The sequence below is a fragment of the Lontra canadensis genome, unplaced genomic scaffold (genome assembly GCF_010015895.1).
Source record: "Lontra canadensis isolate GAN:19392208 unplaced genomic scaffold, GSC_riverotter_1.0 scaffold103, whole genome shotgun sequence".
Taxonomy (NCBI): domain Eukaryota; kingdom Metazoa; phylum Chordata; class Mammalia; order Carnivora; family Mustelidae; genus Lontra; species Lontra canadensis.
The window spans coordinates 1,905,919-1,924,840 of record NW_022631097.1 but is presented as its reverse complement, the minus strand read 5'-3'; the positions used below and the strand labels follow the sequence as shown (position 1 = coordinate 1,924,840).

The window sequence follows — 18,922 nt, the reverse complement described above, 5'->3', positions numbered from 1 at the left end:
ATGTTCTTATGTGTACTTTATCTCTTCAATAGGCTGAATACTCTGAATTGGTTGAAACATTACTGTCAAGTCAACAAGACCCAGTTATTTACCAGAGATTAGCAGATGCCTTCAACAAACTCACTGCAAGCAGCACTCCTCCTACGCTGGATCGGAAGCAGAAGATGGCCTTCCTAAAGAGTTTAGAAGAATTTATGGCAAATGTTGGTGGTCTCCTTTGTGTAAAATAAACAACAAAACTTTATGCATAATTTAGATCTTTCTGCAAAGTGCACTGAATTGCTAAAAGCTGACTTGAGTCTTGTCCTGTTCTTCAGTTCCTTGGCCATTTTGGATTTCGGAGAGCCTGAAAGTTTGCTATTTAATGCAGCGAAACAGGAGAGGTCACTTTGAATCAGCTTCCGCTGTTGGGTGTTAGCCACAATATGTCATATATGTCTTGTAGATTTTGAATGGTGATTTAGGATTTTCAGTTCCATATATGTGCAAACATATGGCACCATGAAATGCATATTCAGTGCCTTTCCCCCCTTATCAAAACATTAGGTGGCTAGCCAAAGTTTAGAATTTTTGTTAAATTAAATATTAGATGGACATATGCTCCCTGTTATTTCTCAAAATGTTGTCCATAGATCACCTGCATCACTCAAGGAGCTGGTTGAAAAGGTAGTTCTTGGGTCCAACTGTAGATCCTCAGAGTCATAATTTCTGTGTGTTGGGCCTTGGATTCTTCATCTTAATAAGCCCCTCCCCTCTTCCACCCCAAAAGTTTTGAATCAATGCAAAAGACATTGGAAACTCCTAAGAGGTTTTGTGCTTTCAGACTTTTCCTCCCTTTGATGATAAGGTTTATAATTGAGCAGGAAGAAGACACACCGGGTGTTTGTTGGCTTCTTGTAGCACACGCTCTCGCTCTTTCTTTTTTGTAACATCCCTGGTGTCGCAGGTTTTGTATAATGCAGGTCTCTAATCATACTCTGATGCCTGAACTTAAGGAGGAAAATACATGTATATTTTTGTTCCACAAAAAGAACTTTAGGAACTGTAGCCATTTCATTGCCTTAATTTTAAGAAGAAAATACAAAAAAGAGCAGATTTGTTTTAGTAAGAAATCAAGTCTTGATGCTTCAGAGTTGGTTTAGGGTGTTAGCTGCTATGAACCTGGTGCCCTTTTGATCGTGTATTTATGTGGGTTTATGAGTGAAATGAAAGGCTCATTCATTTGTAGTCTAACTTTTTGAGTATGTATCTCTTCAGCCATGTAGCCATGGCTAATAATCTACTCTGAATGGCTTGCTTAAGCAATAACTATTTTAAAGGATGTGAATTATTGATTCATACAGACTATTATACATTGGGGCATTAGGGGCAATAATTATGCTAGAGTGGACATTCTCCTCATTTCACAGGAGCCATGTAAATTTAATTTAAGAGATTAAAAAATTCCTATTTAGATCCTCTAGTTTGACTTTTCTAATCAGGACTTTTGTACTGCTGCCATGCTCCACTTAATTCTATGTGTCAGCTTAAATTATGGAAATGAAAGCTAATTTATAAACTGCAGGCATATGAAACTCTGCCCACTTCAGTGTCAGAAATCCCACAGCACAATGACAGAGGACTGTGGTGCAGGCGCTATGCAGCTATGCTTCCAAGGGGTGGGCTTTCTCCTTCTGTGTTCTTGGACACGCTCAACTGTCCTTCGAATGTAGTGTTGATATCTGAATTGCATATAGTATATGCACCTTCACATGAGATGCTGTGCAAAACTTTGTATAACTCTGTGCTACTAACAGTTACAGTTAACAAAACTGGAGCATCGAAATTACACCCACCCTGTGCATGTGACCTTAGACACGAGTGAATGCAAAGCCTAGGGCCATAACTTTGTAAGGAACATTACTCTTAATTCGATCACTGTTAAGTAACAACTGAGGTGGAGCAAAAATATCTTAAAAGACAGGTAGGAAAAAACTAACATCACTCCTCATGAAATATACATACTATATTTTTAAAAACACTTCGAACAAGTGCATTTATTTTTAATTTCTTCTTCTTTTCTCCCCTTAACGTGAAGTCTGATGTGGCAGTGTTCTTGGTGTTTTATGTTTCCCAGCTCCCTAATGCTTTCTCAGTAGTTGTGAGCTGTAGGTATCTATGTGTTAAGTAATATAGTCCCTTTGCCAAAAGACGCTGAAATACGCAACTGACTGGGTGGGTCTGCTGGCCATGACAAAACTATAATCAGATTGTTAAAAGTAAAGATGAGTAGGAAAGAAATGACTTGTTAAATAAAAAGGCATCAGTATTTAATAACTTTTCTATAGACAGAAATGTATCTGCTGAATTGGCCCAGATGTTATTACAATACTGCAATTTTATTAGATCAGTTTCAGTTAAAGTGAGATTTATTTCATATTGGACCAAATGATACTTCAGTATCTCCAGAATGTTGTTTAGTGGCAAATGGGAAAAACAGCCACCACCATTTTCTAGGTAATGGGGGTGCAACTTTAATTGTAATGGCTAAGACTTCTTTCAGGGTGTTTGTGTATGTTTGCCTGGTTGAATATTTGCTTAGTTTGGGTCTTTTGTTTTACTTTGTCCAGTTTTGTCTTTGGCTGTGTTTCCTGGTTCTGGTTTTGAGGGTTTTTGTTTTAATGCTCTTGGCCCAGTGGATGTAAAGAACATTGGCTTAATTCCAGTAAATTGGTTCATATTATTAAACTAAGTTGTTAAAAAGTTTTAAAAACAAAAACATTATTTTGGCCCCCCTTTTTATATGTTCAAGGGTCACTGTTGAAGATATGATTTTTAGAATTTTGTGTTTTACAAAATTTCTGTTGTTCATATATAGTATCCTTTAACTTACAGTTTTCAGTTCATTCTTTATTTGACTTATTTCTGTTTTTATTTTCCTTTCCCATTTGTTTCCCAAAGTCATAGTCTCTACAGAGTCCCGCGGCACAATCACTAGGGACTTGGTCCTTTCACAATTTGTATCCATGTAACAGCACCTGTAACTGTGTTCTTGTAGCTCTGTTAAAAGGATTAATTTGTCTTCACAGTCCTTCTGGATGGGTGGCTGCCTGGGTAGCTAAACTATTTGGCAGTATTTGACAGTGTCCTTCTCAACACATTTATCCCGGTCTTTCTGCCTTGCTGTCTCTTAATCTCTTGGAAGACAGGGGGAGCATGTTAACATCACTGCATTGAGGTTTTTTGTCTGGTATAAAGTATGACATGTTTAAAAAAAAAAATCTTTGCAATATTTTTCAAATTTTAAGAATTTAGTCTTATTGTAAACCATGTATCTAATTACATTACATTGCTCTGTTCAGATATGATGGTTACACATTTTTTGTTTTTTTTTTAGTTTTCACTTCACAACCAAGCATCGCTATTATTATAACTTCCCCCCCCAGCCAGCAATATTTAACACTCCCCTTATAGTCTTTGATTGAATTTTCTCTTTTACCAAGACGTCAAGTCTTTGTCTTTCTAATGTCACCATATTTCCCATTTCAGTTAATTCTTACATGAATCCCTCAAGTATTGAAGAGAACTAGCTTTCAGTTTCAAGGATTTCAGGTTTGAGTATCCTAGTATTCACTGTCCGTTGAACCCTTAAAAAACCCTTTTAAAACAGTTTTACTTGTTTCTGTTTGCCACTTCCATCATTAGGGGTGGTTGTCATTAGACCTTATAAGTTAGCTGTCTCTGACAGATAATTATCATTATTGGTTCCTGAATAAAATATTAACTGTTAAAGCAGAAGGAACCTCAGAACTTCTTAGTGTTTGTGTTTTTTTTTTAACAGAATAAGGAACTGACTTGATGTAAGTTTTTTAACATAATTTTCTATAAATTCTTCTACAAAACAGCATAGCTGATTTGAGGATATAATAATGTCTTAAATTATTTTAAAATGCAAGTGGGTATTCTCTGATTTGGTAAAACACTACATTTAAGAATTCTTCAAAAGTTGATTTTCTAAAATTAAAAAATGTCCAAATTAGGTATGTTGCTGAGCTCAAATTAATTTGAAGTACCCTGGTGAAAGCTGAACTTTAAATACTTAAATTTAGATGTGAGAAATATGAAATATTCCTCATTGATGATAATGGGAACCCATAACATACTTAGCCAAAGAATATATTTGGTTCAGGAAAAGATAGAAACCTAATAATGGGCATCCATTCTTTTTTTAAAGAGGATGGATGAAGTAATCTGTTTCTGGCCTGTAACTCTCTCTCCTTTGGATAGACTGAAATATTCCACAACCGCTTCAGTGGTGTTTGGGAGGTGCAGCTGGCACGTTAGACTTCTGAGACTCACACCAAAAACCATCTTCATCCACCTCACCCACTGGGGTTTGCGCTTCACTTATTCCCAGGCCTTTCCACCAGTAGAGAGAATTTGTTGTTTCTTTTTCAATCTATATTCTTAGGCCTCTTAGCTATTAGGAGCTGTCAGATGTGTACTAATAGCATATTTTCCTAACCTGAAATTAAAAATACTGCATCTGCACCATGTACCTGATGGGGATCTGACCTCAAGTGTGTTCTGAGCCTAGGCTTCCTGGCGTGGTGTCTTTTTTACCACATAAGATTATGACAGATTGCAAATACTGGTATTATGATTTGGTTCTCTGTGCAAAGAAAGAAGCTCCATGCAGTGAGTTTGTGGTTTAATGGTCACAAAATGTTAGCACTGCTACCATTCAGCACGTGTAAAACTTTTTAAATTTATAAATATTAAAATTTTAAACTTACACTAAGACTTTTCAGTTTTTTTAAGAAACCCAGGGATGAGTATACTGTTTAAATATTTACCTCTATTAACATTACTGAAGGTATAAAGTTGCATTTAATTTTTCAAAAGATGCTGCAGTATGATTTTAGGAAATAAATCAAGGCTATGTATTGAGCCAGTTACAAGCTGAATATCAAATTGATAAAATTTTATTTGTATTTTTAAAATCCATAAATGGGAGTTAAATGTGTCTTTTCACTAAATATTTTTATTACATTTTTGTTTTGACCATGTGTGATTTGTTCATGGGTATTTAGCTAGACTGTTTTATGAAGCTTATTGAAATGGTGCTAGTTCATTTACAATCATAGGATGTTTGACACTGGGAACATTGCACAGTCATAAGATAATTTTGAATAAAAAACATGAGACATATCTGTATAGATAAAAATTTGCATTACCTTTTGGGAAAACACCCCAGCCCTAATAGAATATTCAGAATTCAGAAAGAAAAAGTTTTTTTTATATTCTGTAATATTGAGCATATTTATTTTTTTATTTCACTTCACAGTCTTACAAACATTTCCAGAGTTATTAGTCAAATCACTGGATTTGGGCATATTTGTAGTAAATATTATTAGTAGTTTGGGTCATTCTTTCTGGGCTTTCAGGGAAAGTGGAGAATTACCATCCTGTTCTGTGTTAGACTTAACAGACTTTCACCCTTTCTCCAGTCTTAAGTCTTGTAAACATGTGCGGTGGAAAGTTAATTTTTTTTAAGAAAAGCAAATGCTTGAAATATATTGATTTTAAACTTGATTTTGCTTTGAATATTCATTGATTTATTATGGTATTTCTTAGATTATGTTGAAATTTGATTCTACTCCAAGGGTAGATAAAGAAAAAGCAGGTTGTTTAAGGGACAGAGTAAGCAGAGTACATGTTGAGTTTTTGTTTCACCCTCTTTCATTATTAAGGAGGGACGTTAGGCACAGACTAATCACCTGTCATTTGAAGAGAGCCATAGGTGATATTTAAGGTCTCATATATAAAAATTAGTTTTTAAAAAAATTCATCTTTAATGGTTCTCTCTAAAAATACAGTCATTTGTGAATAATACCTCTGGTGCATTAATTAGATTATGTTACATTTTTGTTTGTGTTTTAAGCATAGCTTCCCAGATTGGGTCTTGTGCATTCTTTGTAATCTCAAATGGCCATTCAATTTGACTTTCTTTTAAAATTAAGTGGAAGCAAAAACATGTTCAGTGAAACTAATGAGAAAACTTTTGGCTCAGAAGTTCCATACAGTACTAATAGCAGCATTATGTGTCACCTCCTATTGACTTCTTTCCGGGTAAATTATTTTTAACGACTAGCATGACTATGAACAGAGGTAAGTCACTGATGATTCCTGGAGTTGAAGAATGAAAAAACTGAAGTGAAGTTCACTTAAATAGGGATGTGCTAAATATTCTTTCCACAGTAGTCAGTGGTTTTAAGTTTTGATGGTTTTCATGTCCGTTTACTTTGCCAGGTGAATCTTCAAATATTCCTATTAGTAAGCTAAGATCTTAGGCTGCAATACTCATTTGTACATCTGCTTATAACTGCATTGCCCTGGATGGTCCTTTCTGAGGACTCACCTGGTAAAGCCTTTTGAACTGATACAGTACAGGGGAGAGGCAGAGAGACTTAGATTCAACTCCTAACTAAGCTATTTAGGGTTTATATTAATTTCCATGGGCCTATCACTTATATCATAGGACTATACGTGTTGTTAATTCTTCCCAAAGGAAAAATTTTAAACATGGTAATGGATATAATAGTAGATGCTCAGCAGATTCCATTATATTTAAAGATTATTTCCAAGAACACATTTTGATCAATAAATGTATCCTAATACAAAGTCTAATACCTGATTGTCATTAATTACTTTCAAATACTGTGACACCTACACATCAATAAAATGTGACCTTCTAGCCCTAGCCAAACCACCATGTTGATACTGGGATGGAGTTCACCATAGTACTTACTGTTTCTTTTCTATATGATAAAATCGATTAAGTCAGTGGTTTCATTTCTGTTGAATATTCAGCTTCTGTTCCTTCAACAATAACAATCCTAAAGTGATTCCTAAAGTAAGTTTCACAAATCACTAATTCTTTATGACTTAGTGTTATCAAATAAATTGGAGAAATAAACCAAGTGGGTTTTTTTTTTTTTTTTTGGTTTTTCGTTTTCACTATGTAAAGCTAAAGCTTTACTACACTAATGCACATTGGAAACTCTAGAAGGTCTTAAAGAGATTTTCTTCAGCTTATTTAATGGTTTCTTCTCAAAGCATCTTATGGGACTAGAATTCTAGTGAACATCCTTTGCAACATGCTTAGGATGAATAATCTGGTGATACAGTACTTGAATGGAAGAAAAAGACTGTTCTTGTAATTATGGGTAATTACTAGTTATTTTTTAGAAAGGGAAAAACGAAGCTAAAGTTCATCTTAGGAAACATTTTCAAAGTAATCTTCATTCCTTTTATGTACCATTTCTGAAGAGTAGCAAGATGAACGAAAATAATTTCTGAATACACAAAGGAGTAATTCCTGGATTGAAACTGATTTGAAAGCATCTTTCAAGTCTAGTTTAACTTGATAGATAATCTTCACTTTACTTCAATAATAAATTGCCTTTGATGTTTTACATTTCTTAATGATTTTCAAAAACCATTAAATTACAATGCAAACATTTCACCAGGAAAATTCTGATCTTCATGCCATAGGGACGTGCTGTCTGGGCAGTCAGCACTCTTGGTGAAGGTACAATTACGAACTTCCTGACATCTAGGTCACTTTATTTATAAAAATAACACGTAGCCGTACACATCACATGAAGCTACCTTGTGTTTCACACGTTATGAAAGCAATTGAAACTTTGAAAGCTTAAAAAGATGTTTCTTTTTCTTTTTTTAAAAGATTTTATTTATTTATGACAGAGATAGCAAGAGAGAGAACACAAGCACAGGGGAGCTGGAGAGGAAGAAGCAGGCTCCCACTGAGCAGAGAGCTTGATACGACACTGGATCCCAGAACGCTGGGATCATGACCTGAGTCGAGATCACTTAATGACTGAGCCACTCAGGAGCCCCTAAAAAGATGTTTCAAACCAAAAGTAATTTGCTTTAGCATAAATTTTCTGATAATTTACAAGCCAAGGCAGTCTCATATGTATGGACACTACCTCTGTAAAAATGTACTGCCATAAAAGTTGGTTATTGTTTCCTGGTTCATGTTACTGATTTCTTTTAGTTTTATATATTTTCTTTACAGCCTCTTTGCTAAGTTACATCTGATTTTGAAATACCTAGTAGATCTGTCTTAAGTTCGAAGCATTCAAAGTAAATAAAGCATGTTACAGACCTGCAAATAGTACTTAAAATTATGGTACTCAACAAAGTTGTAAACCTCTTTTATGAACTACTGAATGTCATCATTTGGCAGCTGAGCAATTCATTTATATCCTCATCCCCCAAAAAAAGGACTTAAAGTTATTCAGAAAATACTTAACTTAGCAAGATCATTAAATTGATGAAGGTAGGAACGTAACATTGATTGCCTTGGGGAATGGAAAAGTATCGCCCTTGAGTTTCAGTGACCGTGAAGCTGGAAGGGAACCTCTCTTACTCTATGTGTTATGTGGTAGGTACTGTATGCTAGATGTCTTACACATTGAAGGCACTCAACTCTGAAGGCTCTGAAGGACTCCTGGCAGGTCAGCTGACCAAAAAGTATCTATCATTTTCATGGATAATGTTGTTGCCTCATAATTACATTGTTTGCTAAATTAGTAGCGGGTCTTATTTCAGCATGTCATCGTTCACCCATCAGATCTTGCGCTCATTTATATCTCTTGAATTCTATAGCTAACCCCCAAATGAAAAATGCCTCTAATTCTGTCACTATTACAAAGCTTCAATTTAATGTCTTAATGCCTCTATTTTAAATTTTTTTTTAATTTCCTGTATTAAGACTGGGTAAACTAGACAGAGGTTTGAATTTAGTATTTGTAAAACGGACATCTAGCTTCAAGTGCAAAATAAGCTACCTAGAATACGTTTAATTTGAGGGGAATCTAAAACCTTAAATTTTGTCTATTGCCACCATTCTTGGATGTAATTTATAAGATAGAGAAACGAGAGGAAACAGTTCCCATCAAGAGTCAGCACTTGTCTCTTAGAGCGGGGCTTTGAAGGCCTAGAAGAAACTGCGTTCACCCGCCTTCCGGAAGCGCCCTCGGGTGGAAGGCTGTGCGCATGTGCGAATGCAGCACGGCCCGGCCCCGCCCACTGTCCTATCATGGAGTGACTGCGCACGCGTGGCTTGTGAGTGGAAGATCCCCGGTGCAAAGGTGGGGTAGTTTCCGCGCTGTTCGGCGGCTTCGGAAGCGATTGTGGTTCTTTTTCTCTTGTGACCGTTTCTCCAGTGCAGTGAAGGAGGAGGGATTTCAATTAGTGGTGTCTGGAGATGGCTGCCGAGCTGAGAGGGGAACCTGGTTGCTGTTGTATGAGACCCGGCCTCGTGGGCCCCGGCCCGGGAAGGTCCACACTGCTGGGCTTAGGCGGTCCAGGTGTGGGCAGAGTCAACCCCCAGGCCAGGGCAGCGATCAGAAACGGAACTGGGGCCTACTGCCATTTACTTCTTTGTCCCGGACGTTCAAGCCTCCACACCTGTCTCCTGGGGCCTTAGGAGGCAGGTCTTCTGCTGGGCGCAGGGTGTTAAGTGACGTAGACCAGGCCCCAGCTCCCCAGGGCAGGCGGGGACACGGGAAACTTAGCGGTACTGAAGGGCAGTAGCGTCTCCTCCAGGGATCATAGTAAGGGACCTAGATGGGATGGGGGACAGTTTGCAGGGGAAAGGGAGGTTGTATAAGATTAGAAGGATATCTTGACGGGGTTGTGATTTCGTGGAGGTACACGAAGCAGTTCATCGTGTTGTACGTGTATGATCTGTATTAAACTGTAGGTAAATTTTACCTTTTTTAAAGTTAATTTCTTAAAATAACAGGATAAATAGAATTTTAGAAAATGAGAGGGAAGAAAGCATCTTAGGCAGGGTAACTACGTATACAAAGATGAAAATGAAAGATTCTGACCCTTTTCTGACAGTAAATGGGATTAAGGATAGAGTCGTAGGGCAATATGCAAAACTATTTAGGAAACATCTAGGCAATTCTTACCCATTTTCAGAGGGAGCCTTACTACCTCAGATTTCTCTTCCCTTCCTCCACACCCCCTACCCATTTACTCAGGCTCTGAGATGAGCCCTAAACCTAGGGGTTTTTCTTAGTGCTCTTTCCACTGAATCACGCTGCCTCGACTAAAATAACTTGCAGACGGCAGTATGATACTGTGTGAATTTATATAGTGGGGGAGGGAGTGGCTTGCTTTAGTAAATTTAATATATGGAAATTAAATTTTATATATTTGAAGTGTAATTGGATTTACACATTAGTTTTTAGGATTACATTAGTTACATTGAGTTAAATACTATTTAAAGAAATAGAAAGTAACCACAGTCCATTAGGAGCCTGCTAATCCCTACTGATGCTCTAAGTTAATGTGTCCAGCCCTTTGTTCATGCTGTTCCTTCTGCAGTCCTCACTCTTCATCTTTTCTTCTCCCTCAAGGCCAAGTTAATGTGCCACCTGCTATTTCACTTCTATTCGCCCACTCATGCTCTTCATTTTGATCCCATTGCACTAACCGTGGTGAATGGCGCTTTTCTAATAGAGGACTCACCATATTATCACAATGATTTGTCTTTCTCAACCATGGCACTGTAGACATTTGAGGTCAGATAGTTCCTTGTGGTGGAGGGTTGTTTTGTAAATACATGGTATTTGCCAGCATTCCTGGTCTCTACCCACTAGATACCAGTGTCACCCCCCCACACACACACAAACTTCTGACAACCAGAAATATCTCCAGACAGTGCCAAATATTCCCCTTCTGGGGCAGGCAGCGGGGGTACAAAATCTGTGAGAACCACCGATCTCATGTATGAGCCATATGAGGCTCAGCATCAGTTTAATAATATGACATAGCACTTCCCAACTTTTCTGGACTTGAAAATCTCTTTCACATCAATTTCATAAACCCACTTAAAAACCATTGTTTTTAAACAATGCTAAAGATACAATAAAGTAGTGACTTAAGTAAAAAAGTGAGAATATTGAAACTAAAGTTCATTTCATTTAGTCTGTAGCAATGTTTATTACATAAGCAGATTTAAGTTTTTCCCACTTAAGAAGTGATGCAATCTTGAACTCACTTTATTAAGGTAGAAAATAGTCTATGATTGCTAAATTGCAGCCCCCTCGACTCTCCACATGTTCCTCCATTGATCTTACTATCATCCAACACATTTTATTCCTATTGCTTGTAGTCTGTGCCTCACTGGAATATAAGCTCCAAGAGGACTGGGACTTTGATTTCCATCACTAAGAATAGTGATTAGTACAACGCAGTACCTCAATAAATGATTACCAAATGAATGGTTTGGTCAGCTTTAATGTAAAATTTTATTTTGGAACAGAATCCATACTAAACTATAGATTGGAGTATAAATTGCCTTTTACAGCAGTGAAAGTAGACAGTTTTCTTAAACTGCTTTTTAGAATTTTTTTTTTAAGCATAAATTGGTTTCTTTTTATGGTTTTCAGGTTTTATTTCAAGCTGCAGTTTGAAAGCCCTTCTCCACAAATGGAGCTGTGGAAAATGCTTAGTACTAGTAAATAAAAATTCAAATTTTCCTCTCTATATCAGGGATATATGTACGTACATGTGCCTATACAGTGTACATGGGTGTGCACACATACATATATGTATATACATATGTATATACATTAACACACACATACTTTTTTTTGTCCTTTACTTCTTCTAGACAGTAGCATAGTGTAGCTTTGATCTGGAACTGGTTGTACACTTCAACTCTGCCAGGAGATGCTGGATTGTAATAGTTGCCCAATTCTTTTCCTGAGTGAAAGGAACTCTTAATCCTGAAACACCAAACCAAAATGAGACCTTTTAGTAGTTTGCAAATCAGTTTGCTATATTTTCTTAGTCTCTCTTGGTTCGGCATGCACAACACACTAATCTTTGGAATTTCCCCCTGGAAATTCTCCAGCCTGATAGCTCCTGGTATGCTTTCCTAAAAATTTATTCTTTGTGCTTTTTGCAGTAAACTAAAGTTGCTCATTTAAAGTCTTCATACCATTGCTCAGTGGGACTGCTGCAGACCCCTCTATGTTGATTTAAGTTACTTTTATTCTAAATTATAACCTCAAAGGCAAATAATTCATCCTGCTGTCTGCATCATCTGTTCACCATAGATTGTTCCACATCAACAGAACTTAACACATTTCTCAAATTAAATATAAACAAAACTATAAAACAACAAAATTCAAATTAGTTCATTGCTAACATTGTTTTATTGCTGAATTAGTAGGCAGTTCTTTTGAGATTATTCCTAATCTACTTGAAACTGTATAATGCATCAGTTCTTTTACCAACCACTTGATGCAAAGGCTATGTCCTCTTTTTCCTTTGTTTGCCTACGGGAGAACTTACTCTTTAGATCGTAGTGTAAATATCCCTTCTTCACAGAAGCCTTTAATAACCAGAGTCATGACAGCAATATAATTTAATTACCTTATTTAACCATCCATTGATATCCATGCTAATAACATTTCCCTCAATATTTTTATTGTGATAATATACATGTAACATAAAATTTACCTTATTAACCATTTTTAAGTGTACAGTTCAGTAGTGTTGATATATTCAGCACTGTTGTGCAACTGCCACCATCCGTTTCCAGAACTCTTTTCATCTTCCTGTGAAACTGAAACTATACACATTAAACAACTTCCCATTTCTCCCATCCCCCAGCAACCACCATTCCACTTGCCGCCTTTATGAATTTGACAATGGAATCATAGAGTATTTGTCTTTTTGTGACAGACTTTTTTCACTTAGTATAATGTCCTTAAGGTTCATCCATATTGTAGCATGTGTCAAATTTATTTCCTTTTTAAGGCTGAATAATATTCCTTTGTATGCGTATCCATTCATCTGTTGATAGACACTTGGGTATTGGTCTCTTAGATGATGTAGAAAACAAAAAGTAGAGTTATAAATTGACATTACAATAAAAGTAATAAAATTACTTTCATAATTGCCCATATATTTACCTTTATGAGATCTTTATTTCTTCTACATACGGCTTTGAGTCACTGTCTAGAGTACTTTCTTTCTTTCTTTCTTTGTTTTTTAAGATTTTTTATTTCTTTATTTAACAGAGAGAGAGATCACAAGTACGCAGAGAGGCAGACAGAGAGAGAGGGGGAAGGAGGCTCCCTGCTGAGCAGAGAGCCTGATGCGGGGCTCGATCCGAGGACCCTGAGATCATGACCTGAGCCGAAGGGTTAAGCAGAGGCTTTACCCACTGAGCCACCCAGGCGCCCTGTCTAGTGTACTTTGATTTTAACTAGAGGACTTGCTGTACCAATTTTTGCAGGGGAAGTCTAGTGGTAATGAACTCCCTCAGCTGTTGTTTATCTGTGAATGTCAGTTTCTCGCTCACTTTTTTTTTTAAGATTTTATTTATTTATTTGATAGACAGAAATCACAAGTAGGCAGAGAGGCAGGCAGAGAGAGAGGAGGAACGAGGCTCCCTACTGAGCAGAGAGCCCAATGCAGGGCTCGATCCCAGGACCTTGAGACCATGACCTGAGCCGAAGGCAGAGGCTTTAACCCACTGAGCCACCCAGGTGCCCCCTCCCTCACTTTTGAAGGACATTTTCATCAGATAAGCATTGTTGGTTGATTTTTTTTTTTTTTTTCTATTCAGCACTTTTTAAGTATATCAGTCCACTCCTTTCTAGCCTCCAACATTTCTGATGAGAAATCTACTAATGATCCCTTTTGGGGATCCCTTTTATGTGACAAGTACCCTGTCTTGGTGCTTTCAAGATTCTGTTTTTGGCTTTCCATAGTTATTTTTATAATGTGTGGGTGTTTTGAGTGTATTCTACTAAAGAGGTCATTAAGCTTCTTGGATGTTTATAGTTCTGTCTTTCACCTAATTTGGGAAGTTTTCAGCCATTATTTCTTCAAATAATTGCTTTGTCCCCTTTTCCTCTCTTTCTGAGACTCCCACAGTGTGTATTTTGGTCTACTTGGTAAATGCCCTTAAGTTCTGTTCACTTTTCTTTAGTCTTTTTTTTTTTTCTTTCTTTCTTTTCCTCAAACTTAGTAGTTCTAATTATCTTATCTTCAGGTTTGCTGATTCTTCTGTCTAATTTGCCTTTGAATTCCTCTAGTGAATTTTTCATTTCAGTAATTATAATTCTTAGCTCTGGACCCTTTTAGTTTCTTTTTATGTTTCCTGTCTCTATTGATATTCCCATTTTGTTCATATATCATTTTCTTAGCTTTTCCCACATCTTCCTTTAGTTTCTTTAACATGTTTTAAAGTCTTTGTCTAGTAGGTCTATCATCTGATCTTTCTCAGCAGTGGTTTCTCTTGATTTACTTTTTTCCTTTGAATGGGCTATACTTTCCAATTTCTTTGTATGCCTTGTGATTTTGTTGTTGTTGTTGTTGTTGTTGTTGTTGTTGTTGTTGTTGAAAACCAGTGCTAACTCTGGAAATTAGATTCTTCCCCTTCTCAAGGATTTGCTGATTTTATTATTGTTCTGTTTATTGTTTTGGAGTTTTGATGTTGTAGGGCTGTCAGTGCTGAGTATCAGCCTGAGGTGTAAACTTAAGGTCTTCTCAGATTTTTCTGAGCCTCTACCTCTTCCTGGGAAGATTTTAAGTGACTTTCTAAATTCCCCTGTATATGTAGTTGCTTTTTATAATGATCTTGTCCTTAAATGTTTGGCTTCCCAAAGGAGAACAAGAGAAAAATAAAGAAAGAACCGCTGGCCCTTTAAATCCTCTCAAAGTTTCTTCAACTGGAGGTGGAACTAAGGACCTCAGTGGGAGCCTTACCCTAATGGCTGCCTGACTCTGTGTCTGTGCCTCCATATGCAGAAGCAGCTGTTAGTGATCAGAACACAGATCCCCAATATTTGAAGCACAGAGCCCTTATTCTCTACCTTGTTTCCCACAACTTGCATACAAACCACTCCTGGGACTTTGTGTGCTCTTAAGCTTTGTATTTGTTTATTTAGCATCAGCTAGTTACAGAGCCAAACTAGTGGCCAGAGTTGTTTCCGTCTTCCCTGCAAACCAGTTTTCATGGGCACGTCAAGGTCATATCACAAACCTCCCAACCACAAACTGTAAAATGTGTGTTTTTACTTTGTGCCCAACAGGGTACATCCCCACCTAATTTCTTCCCACCCACCTTAGCAGTAAAGATAAGAGTTCCAGGTCTCTCTCTGCTTCTTTGTCCCCACATGTGACAAATTTTGTATGGCCCTTTATGGTGCACTATGCCTCTCATTTCTAGGGAAACTGAATAATAAACACTTCCTGTAAGGGCATTGATCTCTCTGTGCCCTCACTCAGTCACCTTGATATATTAGGACCAAACACAAAACAGAACCCTGTGCACAGCTTCCTAACAGGAATAAGGAGTGGGGGATGGGTAACCACCACTGAGCTAAGTGCCAAAACTGACTGAAATTAATCGTACTTGAGCCTTCCTTTGGAAGTTGCAAGCCTTTAAATAAACTCTACAGTTCTAAAATAGTAACATCAGACAGATTGTGCCAGTACAGCTGTCTAGGTATGGAGACAGTCTTCCCAGAATCCTCTAATAACCTTTATACACACCCTTTTTCACCATTCATTCCCATGGATACCACTTAGACATTGTCAACTCTCAGAACAGTTTCATCTCTTTCTGACCACTTTATGTTGAGGATACAAAATGGTGGATCTGCTGCATGGATGATTCACTGTGTTGCCTACAGTTGTTACAGTGATAACTGCATTTCATCAAATCTGAGATACCATGGATTATAAGAATACCATCACTTTAAGAAAACATGCCCACAGTTAAATTTATACACCATCATTTTTAAAGTCATGTCCTGATTTTAAGTTGTTAGAATGAGAAAAAAATAGGTGAGGGATACTTGGACCTCATTGTATTAGTTTTGCCACTTCCTGTGAATTTAAACATTTCAAAATATAAAGTTTAGAAATGAGAATTGGGTCAGAAAGTAGGAATATCCTTAAATACAGAATATCTGATTCTTTCCAAATAGAGCTTATGCCAACTTAAATTATTAACCAGCTTAGAGTACCAATATCCCTACATTCTCATCAGCATTTCCGTTCTTTCGATTTACTTGTTTTATCTGCCCAAGCTTATTTTGGCCATTTGTTTCTAATACTGAGGATATAGAAACTAATCAAAATATTGGTAAGTGGTTTAGTGCTATGATTTGTCTGATGTTCATATACCAAAGCTTTAATCCCAAAAAAAAAAAAAAAAGTGAAATTGTACATAGATATTTATAGTGTTTTATTCACAATAGCCAAAAACTGGAAGCCATCTTAATTTCCTTCAATGAATGAATGTTTAAATAAATTTTAGGACCAGTATATCAATTTCTATTTTAAACTCATAAGTGCATGCAGGTGCATGTACACACACACACACACACACACACACCCTGCTGCTTGGATATTTTGAATGTATTATAAATCTGGGGAGAATTTACACCTTAATAATACTAATTTTTATAGTTCATGAGCGTGGTATGTCTCTCCTTTTACTTAGGTCTTCTCTAATTTCTTTCAGCAGTGCTTCGGAATTTTTAGTATCGAGGACTTACAGTCTTTATGTTAAATATACTCTTAAGTATTTTTTATGCTATTTTATAGGAAATTGCTTTTAAGCTTAATTTCTATTTATTTGCTGTTAGAATACAGAAATGCAATTTACTTCTCTGTATTGATCTTATACTCTTAGACTTCGATAAACTCACTTATTAATTCTAGTAGTTTTTGTTGTTGAAGTTGGTTATGCTTCCTTAAAATTTTCTAAAAATAAACTTTGTCTTAGAGTAGTTTTAAGTTTACAGAAAAATTGGGAAGATATCAGTGAGTTCCTATATACCTATACCCAGTTTCCCCTATTATTAACATCTTCTACTAATAGGGTACGTTTTTCACAACTAATGAAGAATATTGCTACATTATTATTAACCAAAGCCTATACTTTATTCTGATGTTCTTACGTAATACTTGGGCACTTCTTGGCAGTGACTGTTGTGTTTTTCTTGTTTTTGATGACTCTTAATCGGGGTTTGTCTGATTTTCGTTCATGCTTACACTGGGATTATGTGTTTTGGGGGGGGATTATGTGTTTTTTGGGGCGAAGACCATGAAGTACTGTTTTCATCACCGTATATCAAGGCTACAGGCCACTGATAATGAATTATCCACCATTGATGTTGACCTTGATCACCTGGATGAGAGTAATGTTTCCTTAGGATTTTCTCTGTAAATAATCATGTCTACAAATAGGGGCATTTCTTCTTTCCAGTCTTTATGCTTGCTTGTTTTTGTTTTGTTTGTTTGCCTTCTGGAATTAACTGAAAAGCCAGGATAATTTTAAATGAAAGTGGTGACAGTGAATATCCTTTCCCTTGTTCCTGAGCTTAGAGAGAAAGCATTTATTGTTTCACCATGAAGAAAAGTATGAAGCTTATGTGTTCTGTAGGTGCCGTTTATCAGATTGAAGTTCCCTTTTATACCTAGTTTGCTCAGTTTTTAACATGAATGGATGTTGAATTTTGTCAAAAACTTTTGTAGTATCCATGCAAATGATCATATGACTTTTCTCTTTTAAACTGTTAAACTAGGGGGATGCCTGGGTGGCTCAGTGGGTTAAAGCCTCTGCCTTTGGCTCAGGTCGTGATCTCAGGGTCCTGGGACCGAGCCCCACATCCAGCTCTCTGCTCAGCAGGGAACCTGCTTCCTCCTCTATCTCTGCCTGCCTCTCTGTCTACTTGTGATCTCCCTCTGTCAAATAAATAAATAAAATCTTCTAAAAAATAAAATAAAAATTAATAAACTGTTAAACTAGGAGTCAGCACACTTTTTGTAAAAGACCAGGTAATAAATATTAAAATATTTACTAAAATAATAACTTATTATAATAACTTATGATAATAACTTATCATAAAAACAACTGTAAGCCATATATAAACCAAAGGTTGTGGCTGTGTTCCCAATAATTTGGTTTGCAAAAAAAAGCCACAGTCCGGAGTTTCCTGTATCTAAGATTGTTTGCTTGATCAACCTTGAGTCAGCCTCCTGAACCTTCTAGGCCCATCTGTACACTTCTTTGTAAAATCTAGTTTTAGCAAGAAGCTTGCTAAATCACTTTCACCAGAAACCGCCATCCCTCTCGGCCTCTGATATCTGATCACCCTCAATATCCGATCAGGAATTGAACCTGGTTGTATACTGACATGTTTTTATGTTAGATTTAATCTGGCTTCATTAAACAAGTTGGGAAGTATTCCTTCTCCTCTGTTTTCTGGAGGATAAAATTATCAACATTTCTTTTTAAACGTTTGCTAGAACTCATCAGTAAATTTTCTCAGCCTCGAGTCTTCACTTTGGGAAGGTTTGGTAACAAAATTAGTCTATCTTTGATAAATATAGGTTGATATGCTTCTTTAAATTGTTTAATTTTACTTGTTTTTGAACTTTCTATAAATATGTCATAGTGTTTATACCTTTGCTTTGCTCCTTCTCTTCCTAGAGGGGTAACTGCTTGCTCATAGAGGGCTTATTTATGTTCCTAGATTAAATTGTGTGACCAGATGTTTTATTAACAAGACTTTACAGGTGAGTCTTTGATGAAGAAAGGAAAGAAGAAATCAACAAGCTATTTGTACTTCATGAAAATACATTGGTTTGTCAGTAGTTGGTACCTACAAGGTTTTTGGTTTGGGTTTTTTGTTTATTTTGTTTTGTTTTTTGTTTTTTGTTTTTTGGTTGTTTTTTTGGATCCTAGGTAGAATGGCTAGCTCTTTGATTTTGAAAAGTAGAACAAAAGCAGCATCTAGCAGGCATTTCTCATTTAAATATATATATATATATATATATATATATATATATATATATATATATA

General features: G+C 36.5%; 2 protein-coding genes across 8 annotated transcripts in view; both read left to right on the top strand.

The window, feature by feature from the left end:
- The window catches only part of XPO4 (exportin 4), a 132,175-nt gene extending 128,927 nt beyond the window's left edge, over positions 1–3,248 (top strand). For all 4 annotated transcript variants that reach the window (XM_032838264.1, XM_032838267.1, XM_032838265.1 and 1 more), the window contains one exon: positions 33–3,248. In XM_032838264.1, the coding sequence (XP_032694155.1) occupies positions 33–230 (198 nt within the window). In that variant the 3' untranslated portion in view covers positions 231–3,248. The remainder of the gene's footprint in view (positions 1–32) is intronic.
- A 5,822-nt stretch (positions 3,249–9,070) lies between these two features.
- Positions 9,071–18,922, top strand: part of EEF1AKMT1 (EEF1A lysine methyltransferase 1) — a 27,304-nt gene continuing 17,452 nt past the window's right edge. For 3 of the 4 annotated variants that reach the window (XM_032838190.1, XM_032838191.1, XM_032838187.1), the window contains exon 1: positions 9,071–9,161. The gene's annotated coding sequence lies outside the window, so the exon portion shown is untranslated. The remainder of the gene's footprint in view (positions 9,162–18,922) is intronic. The other variant, XM_032838188.1, reaches the window with a different exon arrangement.